Below are 21,438 nucleotides of genomic sequence, written 5' to 3' on the forward strand. Positions count from 1 at the left end.
ACCTGGAGGCCATGGAAACTAGTGAAAATCCTGCCAGAGAGGAGCTGTGCCTGCCACCTGCAGCGGACTGCCGTGGTGGGCCAAGGCCAAGTGAGGCTTGTTGGGTCAGCTGCGCTCGCAGAGGCCTCCCAGGTGCCTGCGCGGGGACGGAAGCCACTGGAGTGTGCCACCGACGCTGCGGCCTGCTTGTGACCCCGCATAACCCAGCATCAGGGGCACAGCAGGTAAAGCCACCGGGAGAGAGCACTTTCCGCCCCAGACGGCTCTGCCGGAGGGACAGCGAGGGTGTGGGGCCGGCGACCCCCAGGGACTGCTGCCGGGGGCACGTGCCGCGGCCACTGCGGGGACAGCCTGGGCTGCCCCGCTGAAGCGGGCGAACTGGTTCCCCTTGCTGAGGGAGGGGGCGGCAAGGGAGGGCTGAGCAGAGGCTGACGTCCTCCGGGGGTCCGGGGGCCACTCCTCAGGCAGCCCGGCCACCCTGGCGGGCCGGCAAGGAACCGCAGATGGTTCTCTGACAGGGATCGCAGGGTCTCCCTCAGCTCACATGTCTTCGTGCTTTCTAGGGAAGAAGCTCCCTGTCCGTCACCTCCCAAAGCCCCGAAGACCTTGTTCCTTGGGGCCCTAACGTTCCCCCGCTTCCGCAGTGTTGAGGGAAACGGGCCGGAGGGAATGTGGGTGGGTGGCACCCCGCGTCTCTGGCACCTGCGGCTCACTGCCCACATGGCGCCCTCAGGATCTCCACTGTCTTCATGCCAGGGCCTTGCTACGGGGAAAACACCTTTAGCCTAACGACAGCCGGGCCTCCAGGGTCCCAAAGGTCTTCCTTAGCTTGCGACAGTCCTTTTGGACAACCTGCCTTTGTCCTTGCCTCTCCCAGCTCCCGGGTAGACCGTCGGTGCCCTGCAAGCCCCAGTGCAGATTGTCCCGCCCGCAGGGCAATCCCCAGGCTTTGATAAAATCACCTCTCTGCACCACAGACGTCTCAGGAAATCTCTCTTGGCCGTGGGTGCCGGACCCGAGCAACAGCCGTCCGAGCCGCTGCCGGGAGAGCAGGCAAGCTGGGGCCAGGTGGAGGGGCGCGCCGCATGGGAGCGAGTCCGTGGACTGCGGCCGCCCACAAGCCGGGCTCAGGACGGCAGCCCCGAGCGCGGGGACGTGGGCGCCGGAGACCAGACCCAGACCGTGAGGCTTCCCTGCGAAAGGTCAAACCCGCAGACGTAACCCGCGGCTTCGCCTGCACTCGCTTGGGTTCGGTGCAGTGTCGCTCTTGCCAGCAAGAACGACCCGGAGACACGGAGTGACAAGCTTGCGAATCTTTATTGTTCTCCCTCACCCGATGTTTACCCCTATCTCTATCCCCTCTCCTCCCATCAGCCGGCTGTACACGTGAAAGGGAGCATGATCAACGCTTAGCATGATAAAAGGCACGCAGTGTCCACGGGCTCCCTGTGCTGGGCATAGTCGATCATCATTCAGGTGGTGCGCAGGTCCTCTGTCTGGCCGCAGGCGCAAGCGCCATGTTGTCTGCTATGTACATAGCTGCCCCCGACAGTGCAGCCCACATTCGGGGCTGAGAGTCGGCTCCATGTGGGGGTCCAGACAGCAGCAGCCCTGCTGGGAAGGGCATGGTGGTTCCTTGGAGGGGCTGGCGGGGGCCTCCCGAGGCTGCCACAGTGCCGGGTTTCCTGTGTCCGGTGGTTCCCTGAACTGTGTGCATTCTGGGGTCCCATTAACACACCTCCGCAAGCGGAGCTGAGGACCGGTCGAGGGTCCCCAGCAGAAAAAGTAAGCCCTGTGTGCCCGGCAGCCCAGACTCTGAGTTCCTCCAGCTCGGCCGCTAGAAGCGCTGGGAAGGGCTCATGTTCCTGATACCCCCTGATTCCGGCCAGAAAAGATGTGGAACATGTAAAACCGTGGCTGAAATCTCCAAAGAGCCACAGAGAACCTGGGGCCTGGGATGCCCCTGGGCGTTGGCTCCACTGCAAGGCTCCCACGTCGCCGTCCACCCTTGCCTTGCTCTCGCAGAGGCCACAGTGGGCGCCCTGCTCCCCACAGTCACACAGGACACCGTGAGTCCCAGCGCGTGTGCCTGTTCCCATGGGAAGGGGCGATGCAGGCCCACCCGAGCCGGGGAGAGCTGGAGACCCCGTGCACAGGATGAAGGACAGCCTGGCTACAACAGCCTCTCCTTCCCCTGAAAAAAACACAGCCCCTGACCAGGGGCACCACCCCCACGTCTCCAGGCGGAGAAGATCAAGACAGATGCAAAGTCCCCATTTCCGGCCCAGACATGGCCCAGACATGTCTCCTCTCAGTGGGAGAACTCAGATCGGGGCCCCACACGGGAGGAGCAGAGACAGGTGCTGGGGTCAGCCCTGGCTTGGGGGAGCCCAGGGAAGACCTCAGCCCTCCTGTCTCCCGAGCAAAGCTGAAGTCCTACCCCAGACCCCAGGGGGGCACGTGCCCAGCCTGGACACCCTGGGGGCCCTCAGCTGCCCCCTGGCCGGGCTTCCATGTCCCTTGCCCTCACTCTCGCAGAAGCGTCCCTGCCCATCTCACCACAGAGAAGGGGTCATGGTGTCTTAGGGCAGTGCAAGCCCTTCATGCGCTTGGTCAACTTGGAAGCGTCTGACTGAGTTTCGGGCAGACAGACCCAGGAGCCAACGGCCTCACCCTCGCTCCCTTTCCCGCGCGCTCAGCTCTGCTCTCTCCGGCGTTCTCGTGCTCAGCCCCTGAAGCCGACTGAGAGGCGGGTGCCGGGCAGGTTCCGGTGCCCGGCACCCTACAGACGTCTGCCCACGTCTTGTCCCAGGCCGCACGTTCATTTGGTTTGTGGCCCCTGGACCCAGGGCCCGTGCGGGGCCCCGCCCACAGCGCCCGGTGGCTCTTGGGACGCCAGCAGGGTTCCGACGCTGTCCATGCAGAGGTAGTGTCACAGCCCCCGGCAGAGGGCTCGGCCCCATCCGACCGTACCCACCTCAGATGCCATCGCAGGCCTGGTGGTCGCTGGGGATTTGAATGGACTGTTACCGACTGGAGGCTCCAAGCCCCTCCGCAGGTCCCTTGGGCTTACTAGAGCCACTTACAGAACTCCGGGAAACACATCTGTGGGGTTACCAGACATTAAAGGCTGTGACAAAGGACATGAATCGGCAGGTGAGGAGCCGTGCAGGGCTTGCACAAAGGAGACTCGGCCCTCACGGAGCTTGGGGCACAAGGAGTGCTTGGGTCCCCCTCCTATGGATGGTCTCTGAAGAGGAAAAGGACCAGAAAACTGTCCTCTTGGGTCTTATGGAGACGCTGTCATATAGTCATAATTGACTAAGTCACTGGCCATCGGCTGATCCAACCTCTGGAGATGGTTGGAGGTTCCAACCCTCCAGTCCCACAGCTGGTCATCGGGACACCTTTGGGCGGGCCCGGGACTCACCTTCACTATAGTGAGACCCTGGGTCACCTCTGAGAGCTCGCAGGAGCCTTGGATGAAGAAGGTCTGAGAAATGTACTTTTCTTATAAATGGTTGTATTTCAGGCCTTCCTCCAGACATCACAGGGTTGGGGTCTCACCACGGTTTCCTCACTGCTCGTACGAGGCTGGGTTCCTGGAGAAACAGAATCCATGGACACACACAGCGAGACACCAAGGACAAGGGTTAGCTCACGTGGTGGTGGACAAGGGTCAGTGCCGCTTCCAGTCGGTGACGGGAGAAGAATTAGGTGTCGCTCTCGGCCCGCAAGAACGACTCGGAGACTCACGTAGCGGCGAACCTTCTTCTTTAATCGCTTTTTTCTTTCTCCCCCTCTACCCTCGGCGCATGCGTTTTTATACAGGCAGTGTTAACCAATCAGAATGCAGTGCTCATGCACCTCCCGCGAGAGTGGACCTAAATGAACAGCCAATCATATTCAGTCCCTTACAGCTCTTAGAGTAGGCCTCCTGTACCGGCTCCCGACATCTCCCCCTTTTTTATTTATTTATAATGGCTGAGATCGTGCCTGTCTTAGGTTGCCAATCCTCAGCACACATGCTTACCCATCATCGGGTACTCTCCCTGGTCGAAGAGCCCCTGTCTTAGGTTGCTATGGTGTGGGATCAGTCTTACCCGTCTTTGACTACCGATCTAGCATACTTAGCCATATCTGGGGGGAGGTACCAGCCTCAAGAGCCATCATGGCTTGAACCATGAGGTGTTATTGTCATTGATTGCGACGGACACGGCCATACACCCAACGTAACATTAGTATGTTAGCTGTGATTAAGAGAACAGCCATGGCACCAAGTCCGGCCCACTGTTTGAGGAACGAAACAGATTGCTGTAACATTTTTTTCCCACTCACTAACAGGTGCAATAGTTAATTTGGTAGAATTTATGGATATAATTTGAGCTCGTAATTGCCTAGTTAAATTTTGAAATTGACGGTTCCAGGTACCATTAAGCATATTTCCTAACTGTCTAGAGAGGTTAGCTGCTAAGGATAAGTTGTTATGAGCTATAGGGGTGATACAAAGTCCGGCCATATTATGTATGCATCCTATCGACACAATGGACTCTAGGATATCAAGTTGTTCCTGTACAAGATAAACCCTTTGATTTACAATAAGGATCCCAGCATGCAAATGTCCGTTAATTTGTTCTTGCGTAGCCAATGCTTCAGCGACCATTCCTGTGACGTTGTTGAGCGCAGCTGCTGTCTGTACCGAGGTTGTCAATGCTACCGTGGCAGCAGTAGCAGCGGCGGCGGATGCTGCGATAGCTGCAATGATGGCTGCTGTTATTCCAAAGTCTCGTTTATGTCGAAGCAGCACCGGCAAGTTGTCGGGGTTCACCTGTACTGGCATTGGGATATACGTCGGTATCTTGGCTATTACTGCTGAGTCTCCCACCGTGGCGTTCCAACATTCTGATAGCAGACAATTCTGATCGTTGCCTAACTCCGCGCGTCTCTTCTGCACGAGTTCCCGGGTTTCGGCACCACTTGTCGCTCTCAGCCCGCAAGAACGACTCGGAGACTCACGTAGCGGCGAACCTTTTTTATTTAATCGCTTTTTTCTTTCTCCCCCTCTACCCTCGGCGCATGCGTTTTTATACAGGCAGTGTTAACCAATCAGAATGCAGTGCTCATGCACCTCCCACGAGAGTGGACCTAAATGAACAGCCAATCATATTCAGTCCCTTACAGCTCTTAGAGTAGGCCTCCTGCACTGGCTCCCGACAATTAGGGACAAACGTGTCAGCTGCAAGAGACTGGGAGCAGGGGACAACAGTCGGAAAGATGGCTGCCGCGAGCCACTCCACGGTCTCCCTTTTGTTGGAGAGAAACAGTAGCCAACAGGAGGGCTGACGAAGGTCAAGCGTTCGTCTCTGTCTTGCGGACAAGCGAGGAGGAGGACAAAGTTTACAGTTAGACGAGCAGAGCACACTCAGAGGACTCATCTAGAAAACAACGGGCGCTTTGGGGAAGAGAAAGGAGCGAGAACGGAAAAGGGAAACAGGCGGTTTTCGTCCCACACCTGAGCTGACCAGACGTTCCCGGCTCCCCGGCTTCTGTGAGGGGCGGCCTTCCGCCCTGAGCGAGCCCGGCATCCCCAGCTGCCCAGCTTCACGGTCGTACATCGTCCTTCTCCCCAAAGACCTGTTGCCAGTCTACGTTTTTCTTAAGGCCGTATCTAAATGTGCTTGATAACTAGTAAAATCCTCCAGGGGCTGCAGTTTAAGTAACAAATTGTTCCGAGGGGCAGCAGCAGGTTAGCTCACGTGGTGGTGGAGGCTCAGGGCTGTCCGCCAGCCGGAGCCTGAGTCCTAAGGCAGGAGGAGACCGACATCCCCTCTCAAAGGCAGGTCGGCAGAGTGAAGGCTCCGTTCCTCCACCTTCATGCTCTAGTCAGGACCCTGACAGATTGGGGGAGGCTGCTGACACTGGGGAGGCCCCCTGGCTTCCCTCGGTCCCCGGACAGACATGTCAGTAGCACCCTGAACCCCTCAGGACACGTCCAGGATGACGCCGGGCTTCTGGGCCCTGTGGTCCAGTCCAGCCACGAGGAGAATCTCCCATCACACGTGCTCACCTGTGTCGCGTTCTCAAGCCCCCACGGGTCCTTCTTTGTGGCCGGCCGCCTAGCTGGAGGCTGATGCCACACGTTCAAAGTCCTAACTGATGGCGGCCCCTCCCTGGGTCCTTCAGGGTGAGTGAGGCTGAGCTGTGGGGACCTCAAAGAAAGCCTTGTTTGCTGCTCCTGCAGCCAGTCCACCGTGGGTCTGTGTGGGCGGCACAGTCCAGGTGCGGTCCTTGGGGACAGCACGTGCCCCAGGGAGGGGCTCCCCAGCACGTGCTTCGGCGCACCCCAGGGACCGTGGCGAATCCCACCGTCAGGCTTGCCTGGAGAGACGCCCTTCCCTCGAACCCCCACGGAGCTGCTGTGAGTCTGGGTCATGACCAGCTTCAGGGACTGCGTACCGGCGCCCCGGGGCAGAGAAGGCCAGCCCTGGGCAACAGCACGAGGAGCACCGCAGAGTGGAGCCCGTGGTTCTAGGGATCTGGCAGGCTACGGAGGAGAGGGCACGGGAGTCCAGCCCCTCCAGGCTCCAGGGCAGGAGGACAGAGGCTCTCTCTGCGACTCACGCACAAGGCCTTCCCCCTCTGCCCTGGGCCCCGGGTCTTCTCTCGCGTCTGTCCCAAGTTTCCAGGGTCACCCGGGCCTCGTCTCCAAGCTCTGGCTCCCTGGCCGTGCCTGCTGTCCAGCTGCAGCTCCCAAAGGCACTTGTTGACATCAAAGGGCCGGCCCACACAGGCACGAAAGCTCCGGTCCCTCGGCATCAGGGACACCCCGCCAGAGTGGCTACAGTTAACAAGTCAGCAAACGGCGGGTGGTGGCGAGGACATGGGAGGGGGAGGGGAATCCTGGAGGCGCCCAGTGACGCTCTGCTCAGGTCATGATCTCAGGGAGCTCCGTGCTCAGCGGAGAGTCTGCTTCTGCCCCTCCCCCCTCGTGCTCGTGTGTGTGTGTGTGTGTGTGTGTGTGTCTTAAATAAATAAAATCTTAAAAAAAGAAAAGAAAGGGGAACCCCGCTACACTGCTGGCCGGGATGTGAGCTGGGGCATCCACACCGGAGCGCAGCGGGGAGTGTCCTCGGGGAGTGGAAAATAGAGCTGCCCTCGACCCAGCAGTCGCATGGGTTACAAATGTGGTGAAGGGGCCCGCGCTCCCGAACATTTAGAGCAGCGAGGTCCACAAGAGCCGGACTCCAGGGAGGGCCCGGATGTCCACCGCAGACGGGCGGACGGGGAGGGCCCGGATGTCCACCGCAGACGGGCGGACGGGGAGGGCCCGGATGTCCACCGCAGACAGGCGGACGGGGAGGGCCCGGATGTCCCCCCGCAGACAGACAGACGGGGAGGGCCCGGATGTCCACCCGCAGACGGACTCCGGGGAGAGCCCAGATGTCCCCCCCGCAGACGGACGGACGGGGAACACGTGGTCCCTGCGCACCGCGGAATAGGACGCGGCCGTCGGAAGAAGTGATCCTGCCGTCCGCAGCGCCGCGCGTGGGCTAGGGGCATCACGCGGAGCAAAACAAGTCAGTCGGAGAAAGACGATCGTCCGACCTCCCTGGTATGAGGAATTCGAGAGGCCAGGCAGGAACGTCGAGGAAGGGAGGGAAACATGAAACAAGCCGCAACCAGAGAGCGAGACTCTCACGTCGGGGAACAAACTGAGGGCTGCTGGGGGGGGGGGGGGAGGGGACAGCGGGGCCGGATGCCACGAGCCCCGGGTGTCCCTGAGACTGAGGAACCACAGGCCTGTACCTCAGACACCAGTGATACATTGTATGTGAATTAATTGAACTTCAATGAAAAAATATTTTTTAAAAAGGCATTTCTTGGGGCGCCTGGGTGGCTCAGTGGGTTAAGCCTCTGCCTTCGGCTCAGGTCATGATCTCAGGGTCCTGGGATCGAGCCCCGCATCGGGCTCTCTGCTCAGCAGGGAGCCTGCTTCCTCCTCTCTCTCTGCCTGCCTCTCTGCCTACTTGTGATCTCTCTCTCTGTGTCAAATAAATAAATAAAAATAAAAATAAAAATAAAAAAAAAAGGCACTTCTTATGCAGCGGGTGCTGGGAAGGAAGGGTTGGTGGCCGGGTCCCTACCTGACTGAGCAGACCGCGGGCCCCCAGGGACAGAGGGACCTGCGTAGGGAGATGATTTCCGATTGCTCTTTCTGCTCCTCGTTTCTTTGTGAAGCAAAACTCTGTTTCCTGCTTGTTTGGCTGCTAATGACCTTTCTCCTTAAACTGCGAACTCAGCTTCCAGGGAGGAGGAGACATCTTCGGCCCCAGACTCTGGAAACATCTGGTTTGATAGCGTGTTCGAGGAGATACCAGGCTTACTGTCCTGTGCGATTAGAAAGTTAGGTAAGTTTTCCTAACTGTCACCGTGTTGTTCACTCCCCTGATTATCTGTCCTCGGGAATTTGCTGGAAAAGTCTTGCAGGGGCGCCTGGGGTCTGCCTTTGGCTCAGGTCACGACCCCGGGGTCCTGGGGGAAGCCTGCTTCTCCCTCTCCAGCTCCCTCCGCGCTGTTCCCTCTCTCGCTCTCTGTGTCAAATAAATAAATGAAATCTTAAAAAAGATAAAGGTAAAAGAAAAATTCTTGTAAAACTCCCAAGACTTTAAATAGAACGAGCATGACTCGTTGTAAACCTTCCAGGGCCATCTGACAAAGAGTGGCTGGGTCTGGGGGACAGAGGGGAAAGCTTTGTGGCAGCTGTGTGGGCAGAGACCCAGCGGGGCCAGCGGCAGACTCAACGGGAGAGCCCAGCCTGCTCGAGAGCGGCCGAGACACTCGGGGCCGGGGAAGGTGGGTCCCCCTGAGACGGTCCCTCTTCACACCTGGCTCGATGCCGCCTTCCGGGTTTCCGATGCTGCCGTGGCTGTGACTTCAGCAGAGTGCAGGCCATGAACCCAACTCTATTTGAGTTCCCATGAGTTCCCACTTAGCGTGCCGTTGGCTTCAGGTGTGCAGTGCAGCGACTCAGCACTGCGTCCAGCTCCCAGTGTGCATCCCAGATGTCCTCCCGGGTCCCCCCATCCCCGTGCCCAGCCGCCCTCTGCTGACCTGCAGTGTGTTCTCTAGGGTTAACTGAGAGTCCGTTTCTTGGTTTGTCTCTCTCTCTCTTTTTTCCCTTTGCTTATTTGTTGTTTCTGAAATTCCACATCTGAGAGGAATCATGTCACTTTGTCTGACTTCTCTTGCTCAGGGTTACCCTCTCGGGCTCCACGCACGTCACCACGAACGGCGAGCGGTCGTGCTTTCTGACGGCCGAAGGATGCCCCGGACATACGGACACACCCTGTCTGTACCCACTCGTCCGCGGAGACGGACGTGGACTGTCTCCCTCGTCCGGCTGCTGTCGACAGCGCTGCTGGGAACGCTGGGGTGCGCGGGGCCCCTCACGGCTTCTCTCTGTATCCTTCGGGGGAGTCCCCAGCCCGTGACCGCTGGGGCGGCGGCAGCTCCATGTCCCCTCCCCGAGGAGCCTCCCCGCCGCGTCCCCAAGCTCGCGTCCCGCCCACAGGGACGAGGCTCCCCTTTGTCCGCGTCCTCGCCGACACCTGGCGTTTCCCGACTCGCTCCGGCCGTTCTGACAGGTGCCACGTGGCGTCTCGCCGCGGTTTCGATGCGTTTTCCGATGCTGAATGAGGTTGAGCGTCTTTTCCGTCTCTGTGGGCCGTCGGGGGTCTTCTTGGGAAAGTGTTCGTGTCTCCTGCCCATTTCTTAACTGCATTGTCTTCTGTTTGAGGGCTGAGTTTGGGGAGTTCTTTACAGGTTGTGGACACGGACCCTTTACCGGGTGCGTCACTTGCAGACACGTCTCCCGCTCGGTAGACCCCTGTGGTCCTGGCCACTCTCCTCTGCTGCGCAGAAGCTCTGCATCCTGACGTCCCGGTAGTTCATTTTTGCTTCTGTTTCCCTGGCCTCCGGGGACTCGTCCAGCAAGAAGCGGCTCGCGACCAAGAGGTCACGGAGGGAGGGTGCTGGGGCGGTCCTGCTAGGATTGTGACGGTTTCCTGTCCACGTTTACGTCTTTCATCCGTTTTGTATTTATTTTCCACAAACCCAATTTTAAATATTCCAGTAACCACATTTTAAAAGAGTAAGATTTACTTTAATGATCTATTTTATTTAAGCCAATAAATGTAAGGTATCTCAACATATAATCAGTAAAAGACATCATCAATGAAACACATATCTTATCAAAAATGTTTTTCTCACCAAGTCTTCAAAATGATGAGTTTTTATACTTACTGCCCTTTTCCACTGGAACCCAACCAGCCTGGACGCCCTCCCAGGAGTGGGAGTCCAATGGGAGGAGCCCTGGGGGGCCGTGCGGAGAGCAGGGCCAGCAGCTGCGGCCACACGACAGGACAGGGCAGAGGCACTGGGGGTCTTGGAAGCTCCAGTGCGGATGGGGACGCATGCTGACCGGGGGCCGCAGGAGCAGAGCAGCAGGTCTGGAGGGACATTGCACGAGGCCTGGGGCAGGAGCCCGCCGGTGTTCCTTCTGGGGTCCGCGGGGCGACGGCCATCCCTTCAGCCCCAGCCCAGGGCCGGCTTTACCGTAGGCGGAGCGCTTCTCTTGCTCTGATGAACTCATCTCTCCGTGGCGGTGGATTGCAGGTGGAAGGGGTGCGAGTGCAAGTTAGGGAAGGGCCTGTGGTGGGGCAAGCCCCTGGCGAGAGCGGCTCTCCGCCCTTCCCCCCAAGATCCTCCACTGCAGGTGACCTGATGGGGGCAGGGGCCAGGGAGGAGAGCTCCCAGCGACCGCCGGGCCAGGAGCCTGCGGTCTTCCCGCAGCACAGGCTCCTCACCTCCTGGAGCACCCAGTGATCTCGCTCCTCGGGACGCTGGAGGCTCCTTCTGGGAGAGGCAACACAGGCCGCTGGGCCTGACCTGCACACACAGAGCACTCAGAACCTGACCCTCGGGGGCTGGTCGGCCTCTTGCAGCAGCCAAGTCACCCAGTTACAAAACGGCAGGAAAGACACACTTCGGAGAAAGCAGAAGGAAGCTGACATGGGGAGAGGGGACCCTGATTTGGGGCTGAGCCCTACCTGGGCCACTGCCCACAGCCCGGCCTCACCCTGCAAGCGGTTAGGACTCTGGCAACCTAATTGCACTCCCTGGGCTTCCTTCCCCCGCGAGGACGCAACGTCCGCTAAGCTTAAACACGGTCCAGCAAGACCATCAGGCCGCCGTCATGGAGAACCCCCAGAGCTTGGCTCCCAAGACCACCACCGTGATCGACATCCCGACGGAGACGCCTGTGCGGGACCACATCGTCTGGTCCCTGTTCAACACCATCTTCTTGAACTGGTGCTGCCTGGGTTTCGTGGCCTTTGCCTACTCTGTGAAGGTGCGTCTGCAGTGGGGGGCTCTCCCGGGAGGTGCAGGAGCAGTGAGCCCACGGGGGTCTGCCTGGCCAGAGGGCGTGCACGTGTGTGCGCGCTGGTGCGTGCGGGTACAGGACTGTGTGTGTATGTGTGCGTGTGACTGACTGTACGATGTGAGCGAGTGTGTGCACGTGCGTGTGTTTGCAGTGAGGCTGCAGGAGGGGGCCTGGGGATGGCCATGAGCAGCCTTTGTCCCCAGGATTCCAAGGACTTCCCCTTGGACCTATTGACCAGTGCTGGAAGTCACAGCCCTGGGAGCACCAGAGGCTCTAAGGCTCTCCCAGAAAGAACAAAGGAGCTCACAGGAAACCGCCCCCACCCATGGCCTGGGGAGTGAGGCCAGGGAAGGAGCCAAAGCAGAGGGAGGACAAGCCCTGGGGTCCCCTGAGAGGCTGAGAGGCTGAGGAAGGAGACGGAGCCCCAGGAGGGAGGGGCCCACGGCGGCAGTGAGGGGGTCCTGCTCAGGCTCTGGGGAATGGGAGGGTGAAGGGCAAGTGGACCCTGCTGCTCTGGGCAGGGACCACCCTGGGGTGGGGGAGGAGGCACCCGAGGACCCTGTCCTGACCCCACCCTCCATCTCTCCCCCGCAGTCCAGGGACCGGAAGATGGTGGGTGATGTGATTGGGGCCCAGACTTATGCCTCCACCGCCAAGTGCCTGAACGTCTGTTCCCTGGTCCTGGGCCTCCTGCTGACCATCACGTTCATCATCCTTTTTGTCACTGGATCGCTGATGATTCCGCAGATGGTCAGACAGCATGGAGGCTACTAGGAGCTGCCCGTGGCCTGAGGCTGTCTCCCGGGCCGCAGCCTTTTCTGTCCGCGTCAGTCTACCGCTGCAGTCAATAAAGCGCTTGTGCGTGGGGTGCCGTGTTTTCACAGATTCCCCATCCTGCCTCTGAGAGCATGTGCCCCACTGCCCCCTGTACTTTGCCCTGTGTTACGTGTGGGGCGGGTGGGCTCGGGCTGAGGCCTGGCCTGTATCTGGCTGCCAGCTGTGGCAACACATGGCGTTGGTTTTAGGTCGAGCTCCCTCTTCCCAGAGGCCCGCTGTCCTGACCGAATGGGTTTATCTGGAGAAGGCGGGCGCTGGGTCCAGAGTGCCCTTAGGGTCCCTCTGGCTGGGGGAGTTGCAGGGCTCCTGATACGGGGGTCCACAGTCTTCCTCGGGCACCCCGTGCTCGCAGTGCTCTGTTCTCCAGAGAGCGGCGCACCCGTGCCCTGAGGGGAAGCATCCTTACCTCCTCCTGCCTTGGCCTCCGAATTGTGGACACCGGATGCCCCAAGGCCGACGCTCACCCACAACCAGTGGGACAGCGGTGTGAGGTGGGTTGGCGATACCTCCCCCTTCCTCTGCTGCACATTTCGACCCCTGCTGTGGTTCAGCCACACCTGTATCCCTGCCCCAACCGCAGCGCCCCACCTCGAGGGTGCGCCACAGCGCTTGGGGGTACCCCGGGTGGAGGAGGGGTGCTGGCGGATCCGCGCCTCGGGGTTGCTTTGGAAGAGGGCCTGTCGCCCTGATCCCCAGCCGAGTGGGCAGGGAGGCAACTACCTTCCGGCCCAGGACACATCTATGCTCCCCCCCGCCCCGCCCCCACTGCCCCCTCTGGACTGAACCCGGGCATCTCTGCAGTCCTGCCCATCTATGCCCTCCTGGGATCCCCCCACACCAAGCTGGAGGGCAAAAACTTTCCCAAGTGCTGTTTGCAGAAACCTGGGCTGCGGGTGCCCCCCACCCACGCCGCCCGGCTCCTCTCTGGGCCGCCCTCCCGGTGCCCCACGGTCAGCAGCCAGGACGGTCCAGTGACCTGCGCTTGGCCTGCAGGTGCCTCACCGCTCAGCTGTGATTGAGAAGCCCCTCGTCCAAGGGGTGTGTTTGCTGCCAGAGAGGGTGGCCCGCCTTGCAGGACCCTACACCCCAGTGGGCGCAGCTCGGTGCGGTCGTGCGGGCTGGGACCCTCTTCCCGAGCTGCGGTGGGAGGCCCACCTGCCCTTCTGGCTGGGACCTGGGGGCTGTGGCCGCACGCCTCCCCGGACCCCGCCAGCCCCGCAGGGATGGGAGCGGGCCCTTGCAGCGTCCCCCACCCCCCGCAAGGCCCACCCTCCCTGGGGTGGTCCCGCTGCCGCTCACACTGTGGGAGCCCGGGGAGCCGGTGCCCGCGCACTTGGGCACTCGGCGGCCCAGCCAGGGGATCCCCAGGCAGCAGCCCAGCCGGGGGATGGGGAGTTAGTGGACTGTCCCTGCTGGTGGAGGGGGTGGCGAGGGGCTGGAGCTCAGCCACCAGCAGGTTAGGGTCCTTGCCAGGGGAGGTGTTTTTGCCTCACCGTCACTTATTTTTACTACGATCTCTTTAAGGGTTCTATGATCTGACTTAAAAAGATAAAACTTGCCAAACAAGTTTTTGCCATTTTACCCAGGGAAAGTGTACACGTGGCCTTTCATGTTTCTGGTGTGTGTAGCTGTCACGACTAGTTCGGACTGTGCCCCCCACCCCCGACATCAAAAGACATCAGGTACCCACGAAGCACAAACTACGTGGCATCAACCCCACCCTAGAATGGCCCCCCTGTGCTGCTCTGGGTGCCCCTTTAGCGGGATTTTGGGCCTCTTTTGCCTTGTTTGTCCGAACTGATATCTTCCCGGCTCCCCTGAGCCGCAGCAGGAGTCAGAACTGCGACCCTCTCTCTGGCTGACAGAGATCGTGTCGTAAGGACATAATGTATTCTGCTTCTTTATTCATCGATCAATGGACGTTTGGGCATTTCCAGTTTTCTTGGCTCTTAGGAATAACGCTGTTGGACACGTTTGTGTGGACACGTTCTTACTCCTCTTCGGTGCTCCAAGGAGTGGAGTGACGGTCGTGTCATAGCTCGTGTCACTTCTTTTGAAAAGGTCGATTTATATGTTTCAGAAAGAGAGAAAGCACACGAGCAGGGACAGAGGGAGAGGGGAAGCAGACTTCCTGCTGAGCGCACAGCCTGGCCCAGAGACCACGACCTGAAACCAAGAGCAGGTGGCTTAGCGACTGAGCCTCCCGGGCGCCCCCCTGCAGCTCTGTGAGGACCCGCCAGCCGGCCGCCAGCCGGTGCGAGGCCTCGGTTTCTCCTCACTCACCAACACTTTTACCTCAACAAAATGAGAGCAGTCCCGCTGACCGGCAGTGGCGTGTCGCCGTGGTCCGCCGTGGGTTTCCTTGGTGCACGCTGCCGCCGGCGCCTTCTCACCTGTTCGTTGGTTGTTCCTGGTCAAGTCTGTCCCTTTGCTCGTCTGGCTGTTGGTCTGGTGGTTCACCTGTGCTCCGTCCTCTTGGAGGTTGTCTTCTCACCTGTGACGTGCAGATGTTTTAGTTTGCTGAAGTGCAATTGATCTCTCCTCTTTGGGTGCTTAACGGCCCATTTAAGAAACCCGGTGCCTAATCCAAGGTCCCAAAGTTTATTCTCATATTTCTGTCTGTTCTGTAGTTTAAGCTCTTCTGTGGGGTCTTGGATCCGTTGCGAGTTGACTTGTGTGTGGTCTGTGAGCTAGTGGTCTGACTGTCGCCCTTGCCGCGTGGTCTCCGTAGTCTCAGCGCCGTTGGCACCCTTGTTGGAAATCAGTTCACCGTACCTTTTGTGGGGTTATGATTGGACTCCAAGCTCTCTTCTGTTGGTCTGTACGTCTGTCCTCGAGATAGTGCCCCGCTGTCTGGGCTCCCGTGGCTTCGCAGTCTGTTTTGAAATCAGGAAGTATGAGCCCCTATGTAACCGTCCCTCAGAACAACGTACTGCTTAAAATAGAACCCATGAGAAATCATACTAGCCACCAGGCATGCTTGACGTGGGCTTAAGAAAAACAGGTACGGGGAACAGGCCTCTGGGGGAGAGGACGATACGCGCCCTTGAAGCCGAGCTGGGGGGCCGCCGGCCTCACTTCCGTATGCCCTTCCCCGAGAGCACCTGCAGACAACCCTTCTGTATGGGCTCGCTCCCTCTAGGTCACCGACTGCAGGACCAGACAGACCTCGCCTTCCCTCTTACTCATCTACAAGACTCATGGTCTTGTTGGTTGCCCCCTCCTTTCTGGCAAATATGAGACTAAGGGGTCTTCTCTCCTGTCGCCCCCCCGCCCCTCCCCCTCCTGCAGCAGACGTGTTTGTGCCTCATTGTCTTCCTGTGCGTCTGTTTTTCCAAGATTGTTTTGGACTGACAGTTCCATGTGAATTTTAAGATCAGCTTGTCCATTTCTGGAAAAAAAAAAGTATGAATTTTGATAGTGATTGCATCGAAACTATAAATAAATTTAGTTGGTATTGCCATCTTAATCATGTTAAGAGTTCAGGTGTAGGGGCCCCTGGGTGGCTCAGTGGGTTAAGCCTCTGCCTTCAGCTCAGGTCATGATCTCAGGGTGCTGGGACTGAGCCCCACATCGGGCTCCCTGCTTAGCGAGGAGCCTGCTTCCCCCGCCCCCCGCCTGTCTCTCTGCCTGCTTGTGATCTCTGTCTCTCTTTCTGTCCAATAAATAAATAAAATCTTTTAAAAAAGCAGAATCAGAGTCATCAACGCAGAGAACAAACTGATGGTTGTCAGAGGGAGGTGGCGGGGAAGTGGGGGGCCCAGGCTTCCAGTTAGGGAGGCAATGGGTCAGGAGGACGGAAGGCACAGCAGAGGCAACACAGCCGGGGACGCTGCAACGGTGCTGTCAGGTGAAGGACGGCAGCACACTTCCCGCGAGCACAGCACGACACATACTTGCTGGGTCTCTGTGTCGCACGCTTGAGACCAATCTGACATCGTGTGTCAACCACACTTCAACGTAGAGAATCATCGGTGTGATGCTCTGTATCAAGAGAAGAAGCAAGAGCACAGGCTCATCTCAGTTATGACAGAAGAAGTAATTTGACACAATCCAACAAACTTTCATGATAAAAAACATAGTAAAAACCTAAAAATAGAGGGGAGATTCCTCAACCTGATAAATGACATCTATGGGCAGTTCAAGCTGACATTATACCCGATGGTGAAAGCCTGAAAGCTCCGGCCCAGATCAGGAACAAGGACATCTGCTTACTGCACACGCATCCCACACTGTGGCGAAGGTTCCATCTGGGGCAGAAGGCAAGAAAGTGAAGGGGGCATCAGGATTGGGAAAAGTAAAACCATCACCACCTTGTAACAGAAAAACTTGACAAAATCACTGAAAAATATTAAAGACGTTAGCAAAATTGCAGGTGATAAAATCAATACACAAAAATCAGTACCAACTGGCAACCCTATGATGTAACTAAGAAAAGAAGTCTGTTTACAACAGTATCATAAAAAATTACTTGGTAAGAAATTTTACCGAATAGATGCAAGACTTGTGTGCTGAAAACTACAAAATATTGCTGAAAGGAATTAAAGCATAAATAAATGAAATCCATCCTGTGTGCACAGAACTAAACTTTTTTGTTTTTAAAGATTTTATTTATTTGACAGACAGAGATCACAAGTAGGCAGAGAGGCAGGCAGAGAGAGGAGGAAGCAGGTTCCCTGTGGAGCAGAGAGCCCGATGTGGGGCTCGATCCCAGGACACGAGATCATGACCTGAGCCAAAGGCAGAGGCTTTAACCCACTGGGCCACCCAGGCGCCCTAATAATTGTGTTTTATCTCTTAAATCACCTTTGGGACAAATCCCATTTGGTCGTGGTGTATGGTCTTTCTACTATATTGCTGAGTTCAGATTGCCAGGAATTTGTTGAGTCTTTTCCCATCTGTCCTCATAAGGGATATTTTGGTCTACGGTTTTCTCCTAGCAGTGTCTTTGTTTGGCTTTGGTGTCAGGGTGAGGCTGGCCTCCTCCAGGGAGTTTCCTCCTCTTTAGACTTGTGGAAGAGTGAGCGACAGGCTGCAGCTGCTGCCCAGCTGGGTGTGGGGCATGAGTTAAAATGCCACAAACCACTGCACTGGGATTTCACGACTTTTTCTTGATTAAGCTTTCCTCTGATTTCTGTCAGCTGTTACCACTGCCCAGAGTGGGAAAATGTTAGCTCAGGTCATTTCCCCAGTTTACTTGCTACAGTGGTGGAAGGATGGGCTTTGGGGGTTTCCTGTGCCACCATTGTCCTGAGTGACGATAATGGTTGTTTCATGCGGGCACTGAATTGACAGACAAAGAGAAGGACAGATGACAAAATGGCAGAAAGTTACTGCATGAGGGCACATGGAAGCCAAGTTCTGAATGGAGTCCTGGCCCAAATCAGGCTCTTGGTGGGGCCCCTGTCCCCTCCCAGGAGGCATTTTCCACTGCTCAGACCAGTAATGAGAACAGAGATAAATGGTGGTGGTGGACTCATCTTCACACTGGATCAGTGGCCTTCTGGGTAAGAACCATGGACCACCCCCACAGCCAGGTGGGGACAATGGCCGACCACCAGGTGTCCCTGGGGCCGACCTGCTCACCATGAGGAGGGTTGTACCAGACCCACCAAGTCAGAGCTTCGAGTGGGTCCAGCGCCTGCATGAGGGGCCAGAGGCAGAAAATTCCAGACCAGTGAGGCCGTTTGCCATACCCGTGTCATCCAGCTGCTGTCCCACGACTGTCCCTCGGCTCCTGCCCAGGCTCTAGGGGCAAGCTCAAGGACATTAAGATGCTGACCCCCAAATGTGGTGCACCTTCAGTGGCCTCCATGTCCTGGAGCAGGGATATGTGGGGCCAGCTCCTGCTAACTCATAAGAGTGGTCTGTGGCTGTCAAGGAATTTTCTGTGCTGATTATGAAACACAACTGTTGTTAAAATGAAACCGCATGGGAAAAAGTGGAGTACTCCAAGTCCACCACCCCACAAAGGTAAGGAATAAATTCTCAAAATCAATTTTTAAAAATTGTGGTGAAGTATATAGAGTATAAAATGTACAATATTTTAAGTTCTAATTTTAACCTTATCTACGTACACAACTAAGTTTCTTTATCTAGAAGCTAATTTTCCAAAGTACGGGTAGCGTGGGAGGAAGGGTGGTGGTGGGATCCGCGAAACAGACTCCCTGCGAGGTTTCTCTCCTGCCCTTCTGCACGGTGGTCTTTTTCGGCTTCCAACTCATCAGTCAAAGCTCGGGAGAGCTGGGGCCCCCGCAGCCCATCCTGCCCCAGCGGCCATCTGAGCCCTCCCCTTTGCGCAGGGTCCCGAGCAGGCTCCCAGCTCTAGGAGCTCATGGGGGAGGCAAGGTCACGCTGACGCCCCAGGCCTAGAGGCTTCCCCCACGTCCAGTGACATCAGTCCCTCCGGAGCCAGGAGGAGAGAGTCTAGGCGCCACCTTCATCTTGGGGTCCAAACAAGATGGGAAATACCTCAAATTATATCAGTCTGAGTCCCTCCCACACCCTGAGAAAACCCAGGCAAAGCGTGCCTGTGCTCTCCTGTGGAGGGAAACATGAGGAAACCCAGACGCTCCCTTTCTCCAGATTACTGCTCAGTGCTGTGGCTCGTTGTCCCCGGGGGCCCTTGTTCAGATTGGGTCCAGACCCCACGGAGCAGGTGACTGAAACTCCGCCAGCCCTTCCCAGTTGGATGAATTCAGATGAGGACCCCCGAGGGCTCTCTCACCTCACTGTGTCTACCACCACACGAGCCCCTTCTGTGCAAAGCGCAGCCTGGCTTGGGGCAGATGCCGACCTCCCCTGCCCAAAGCACCGTTCCCTCAAGGGTTGGGCACTCCAGGCCTGAGTGTGGGGGTGAGAGCCAAGCCCGGGAGGCTGCTGTGGCACCTGGGTCGTTCCCATGCTTGTCCCTTGGGCTTTTCTCAGGCCCACGACCATCAGTCCTGTCCAGGGCGTGAAGGGTTCCCCCAACGGCTCCTGCCCCAGCCCCAGCCCCAGTCGGGGGCCTGAGTGTGTCCCATGCGTTGGCTATGCAGTGAACTGCATAGCTGCAAACATCTAGCTGCAAACATCTCAGAAACCACGTGGTTTTTCTGTTGCTTCAGGGTTAATTGATGCCTGCACCAGTCAGGGCTGACAGATGGGAAAGAGGAGAAACATTACTCAAACCAACGTGCAAGCCAAAGTCTAAAATGTCACATAATAAAATGCTCAGTCTTCAGAAAACGCCTCTCGTTAGCTGTCATCACGGCGTTCCTGACGGAGTCTCCAGCGTACTTCCGGAGTGTAAGCTCGGCCGACAAGAGGGACAGTAGTGGTCTTGACCCCATCCAGCGGGGCCTGGAGTTTCCCCCAGTAGGAGGCAAATGACATGAGCAAAGAGCGTCCTCCAAGAGGCAAACGGCACAGCTTCTAGGACACCGGCCAGTGCTCGGGGGCCCAAGGACATACCCGCAGAAGCACTGATGGAAACCAGGTCGTGTGCCCCTTGGCCCCAGGCTGGTGCCGTTCCTGGCGGATGAGGCGGGAACAATGGACCCGCTCTGGAGACAGAAAATGCTGACGAGGGTTTACACAGCAAAGTGGCATCATTCCAAAATGACCAGACGGGGCAACGGCAGGGCGCTGGGACACAGAGGCAAGAGAACACTAGGTGCTCAGGGGAACAGGTGAGCCCATGGCCTGGGCCTCGCAGCCTTGCGCCTGGTCAGGGACTCGGTCCTGCATGTCAGGCCTGGCGACGGACACGTTTTGACTAATGAAAAATCAATAAAAGTGAAGGGAGCAGTGTCCTGAAAATGTCTATATATGGGGTTTGGCCTCTTGTAACTCTGCTGTAGCCAAAAACGTGCTTGAGGAAGCAGCAGCGACATGAAGGCAAAGCCATGACCGCTGGCCCACAGGACCGTGCACGCCTGTGCCCCTGTGCCCCCAGAGACTTTTGTGAGCGGTGCATTCTGCAAGAGCTAGCTAGAACCGCGTTTCAGAAGCTCGGGGGTTGGGGGGCTCAGTCGGCACCGTGCCTGCCCCCGGCTTGGGTCACAATCCCGGGATCCTGGGAATGAACCCCGCGTCAGGCTCCCCGCTCTGGGAGGCCTGCTCCTGCCTCTGCTCCTCCTCTCTCACTCGCTCTCAAATAAACAAGTTCTTGTGCTCTCTCTGTCTCTCAAATAAATAAAATATTCTTAAAACTAGAAACTCAAATGAAACAGTAAATAAAATGTGAGAAATGAGAACATGAGGAATATAATCCAGAAATATCCATAATTATATTAGATGTGGATTAATGAAGTACTTCATTGACAAGTCTAAATATGTAATTTTTTAGCACATATACATGGGAACAAGAACACAACAAGAAACAATGAAAACTTAACCACAGTATAAATATTTAACACAAACCCCTCAGGGCTGAAAAAACCAATTTGATAGGAAAAAAAATACATGTAAAAATTCAGTAATATTGGGTGCCTGCGTGGCTCAGTGGGCTAAGCCTCTGCCTTTGGCTCAGGTCATGACCCCAGGGTCCTGGGGTCAAGCCCCACGTTGGGCTCCCTGCTCTGTGGGAAGCCTGCTTCTGCCTCTCTCTCTGCCTGCCTCTCTGCTTACTTGTGATCTCTGTCAAATAAATAAATAAAATCTTTTTAAAAATTCAGTAATATTATCACACATCTGAACAAAACACTAAGAAAATTGACCTACTGGGCTCCACGAACACTGCACTCCATGTGTTTGCGTAGGCCGCGGCGTACAAACGAACGATCTGTTGAAATTGTGGAATTGTTCGAGTTCGACAGTTGCCAAATGTTCAGCAAATATAAAACACTTCAAATATTTAAATAATTGATAGTGTGTTCTATGATCAGAGCAGAATTCATCTAGAAACCACTAATGAAAGATAAAATAGTTAAATAGAGAGACATAGCCATGTATCATTCAGTACTCAGCCGTCAAGTGAGATCACAGAAAATGAATTAAGAAAATGTGAATTCACAGAGACGAAATACGAGCAGCGGACACACACGCAGAAACGAAATGCACGGAGAGAAGGTGCAGTCGGCCGGTAGCAGAGGGTGAAGTCTTCAAGGCGCTTCGCTGCCGGGAAATGCTCCCACCGCGGACAGACTCTGGCATTAACAAACCCGGGTGGCGGGCTG

General features: G+C 56.9%; 1 protein-coding gene and 1 long non-coding RNA gene across 3 annotated transcripts; one reads left to right on the forward strand and one right to left on the reverse strand.

The window, feature by feature from the left end:
* Positions 1-11,104: 11,104 nt before the first annotated feature.
* On the forward strand, positions 11,105-12,310 carry LOC123388108 (interferon-induced transmembrane protein 1-like). The gene is made up of 2 exons (XM_045067221.1): positions 11,105-11,410; positions 12,038-12,310. Exons 1-2 carry the CDS (start codon positions 11,255-11,257, stop codon positions 12,215-12,217), a joined length of 336 nt encoding a protein of 111 aa, XP_044923156.1. The 5' UTR covers positions 11,105-11,254; the 3' UTR covers positions 12,218-12,310.
* A 1,854-nt stretch (positions 12,311-14,164) lies between these two features.
* On the reverse strand, positions 14,165-16,283 carry LOC101676615. Of its 2 annotated transcripts, XR_201388.3 has the most exons (4): positions 16,177-16,283; positions 15,056-15,671; positions 14,576-14,774; positions 14,165-14,446 (listed from the first exon to the last, which is right to left on the reverse strand). It is a non-coding gene; the product is annotated as an uncharacterized LOC101676615 (long non-coding RNA). The 2 variants fall into 2 exon arrangements; XR_001177548.2 differs by having other exon boundaries at positions 14,576-15,671; positions 16,177-16,274.
* Positions 16,284-21,438: the final 5,155 nt, after the last annotated feature.

The sequence above is a fragment of the Mustela putorius genome, unplaced genomic scaffold (assembly GCF_011764305.1).
Source record: "Mustela putorius furo isolate JIRA1106 unplaced genomic scaffold, ASM1176430v1.1 tig00000127_pilon_pilon_pilon, whole genome shotgun sequence".
Taxonomy (NCBI): domain Eukaryota; kingdom Metazoa; phylum Chordata; class Mammalia; order Carnivora; family Mustelidae; genus Mustela; species Mustela putorius.

Bases quoted from the DNA above. Each gene is read 5' to 3' on its own strand.
- LOC123388108 (XM_045067221.1), top strand. From the start codon at position 11,255: ATGGAGAACCCCCAGAGCTTGGCTCCCAAGACCACCACCGTGATCGAC. The intron at 11,411-12,037 runs GTGCGTCTGCAG...TCTCCCCCGCAG, and splicing joins CCTTTGCCTACTCTGTGAAG to TCCAGGGACCGGAAGATGGT.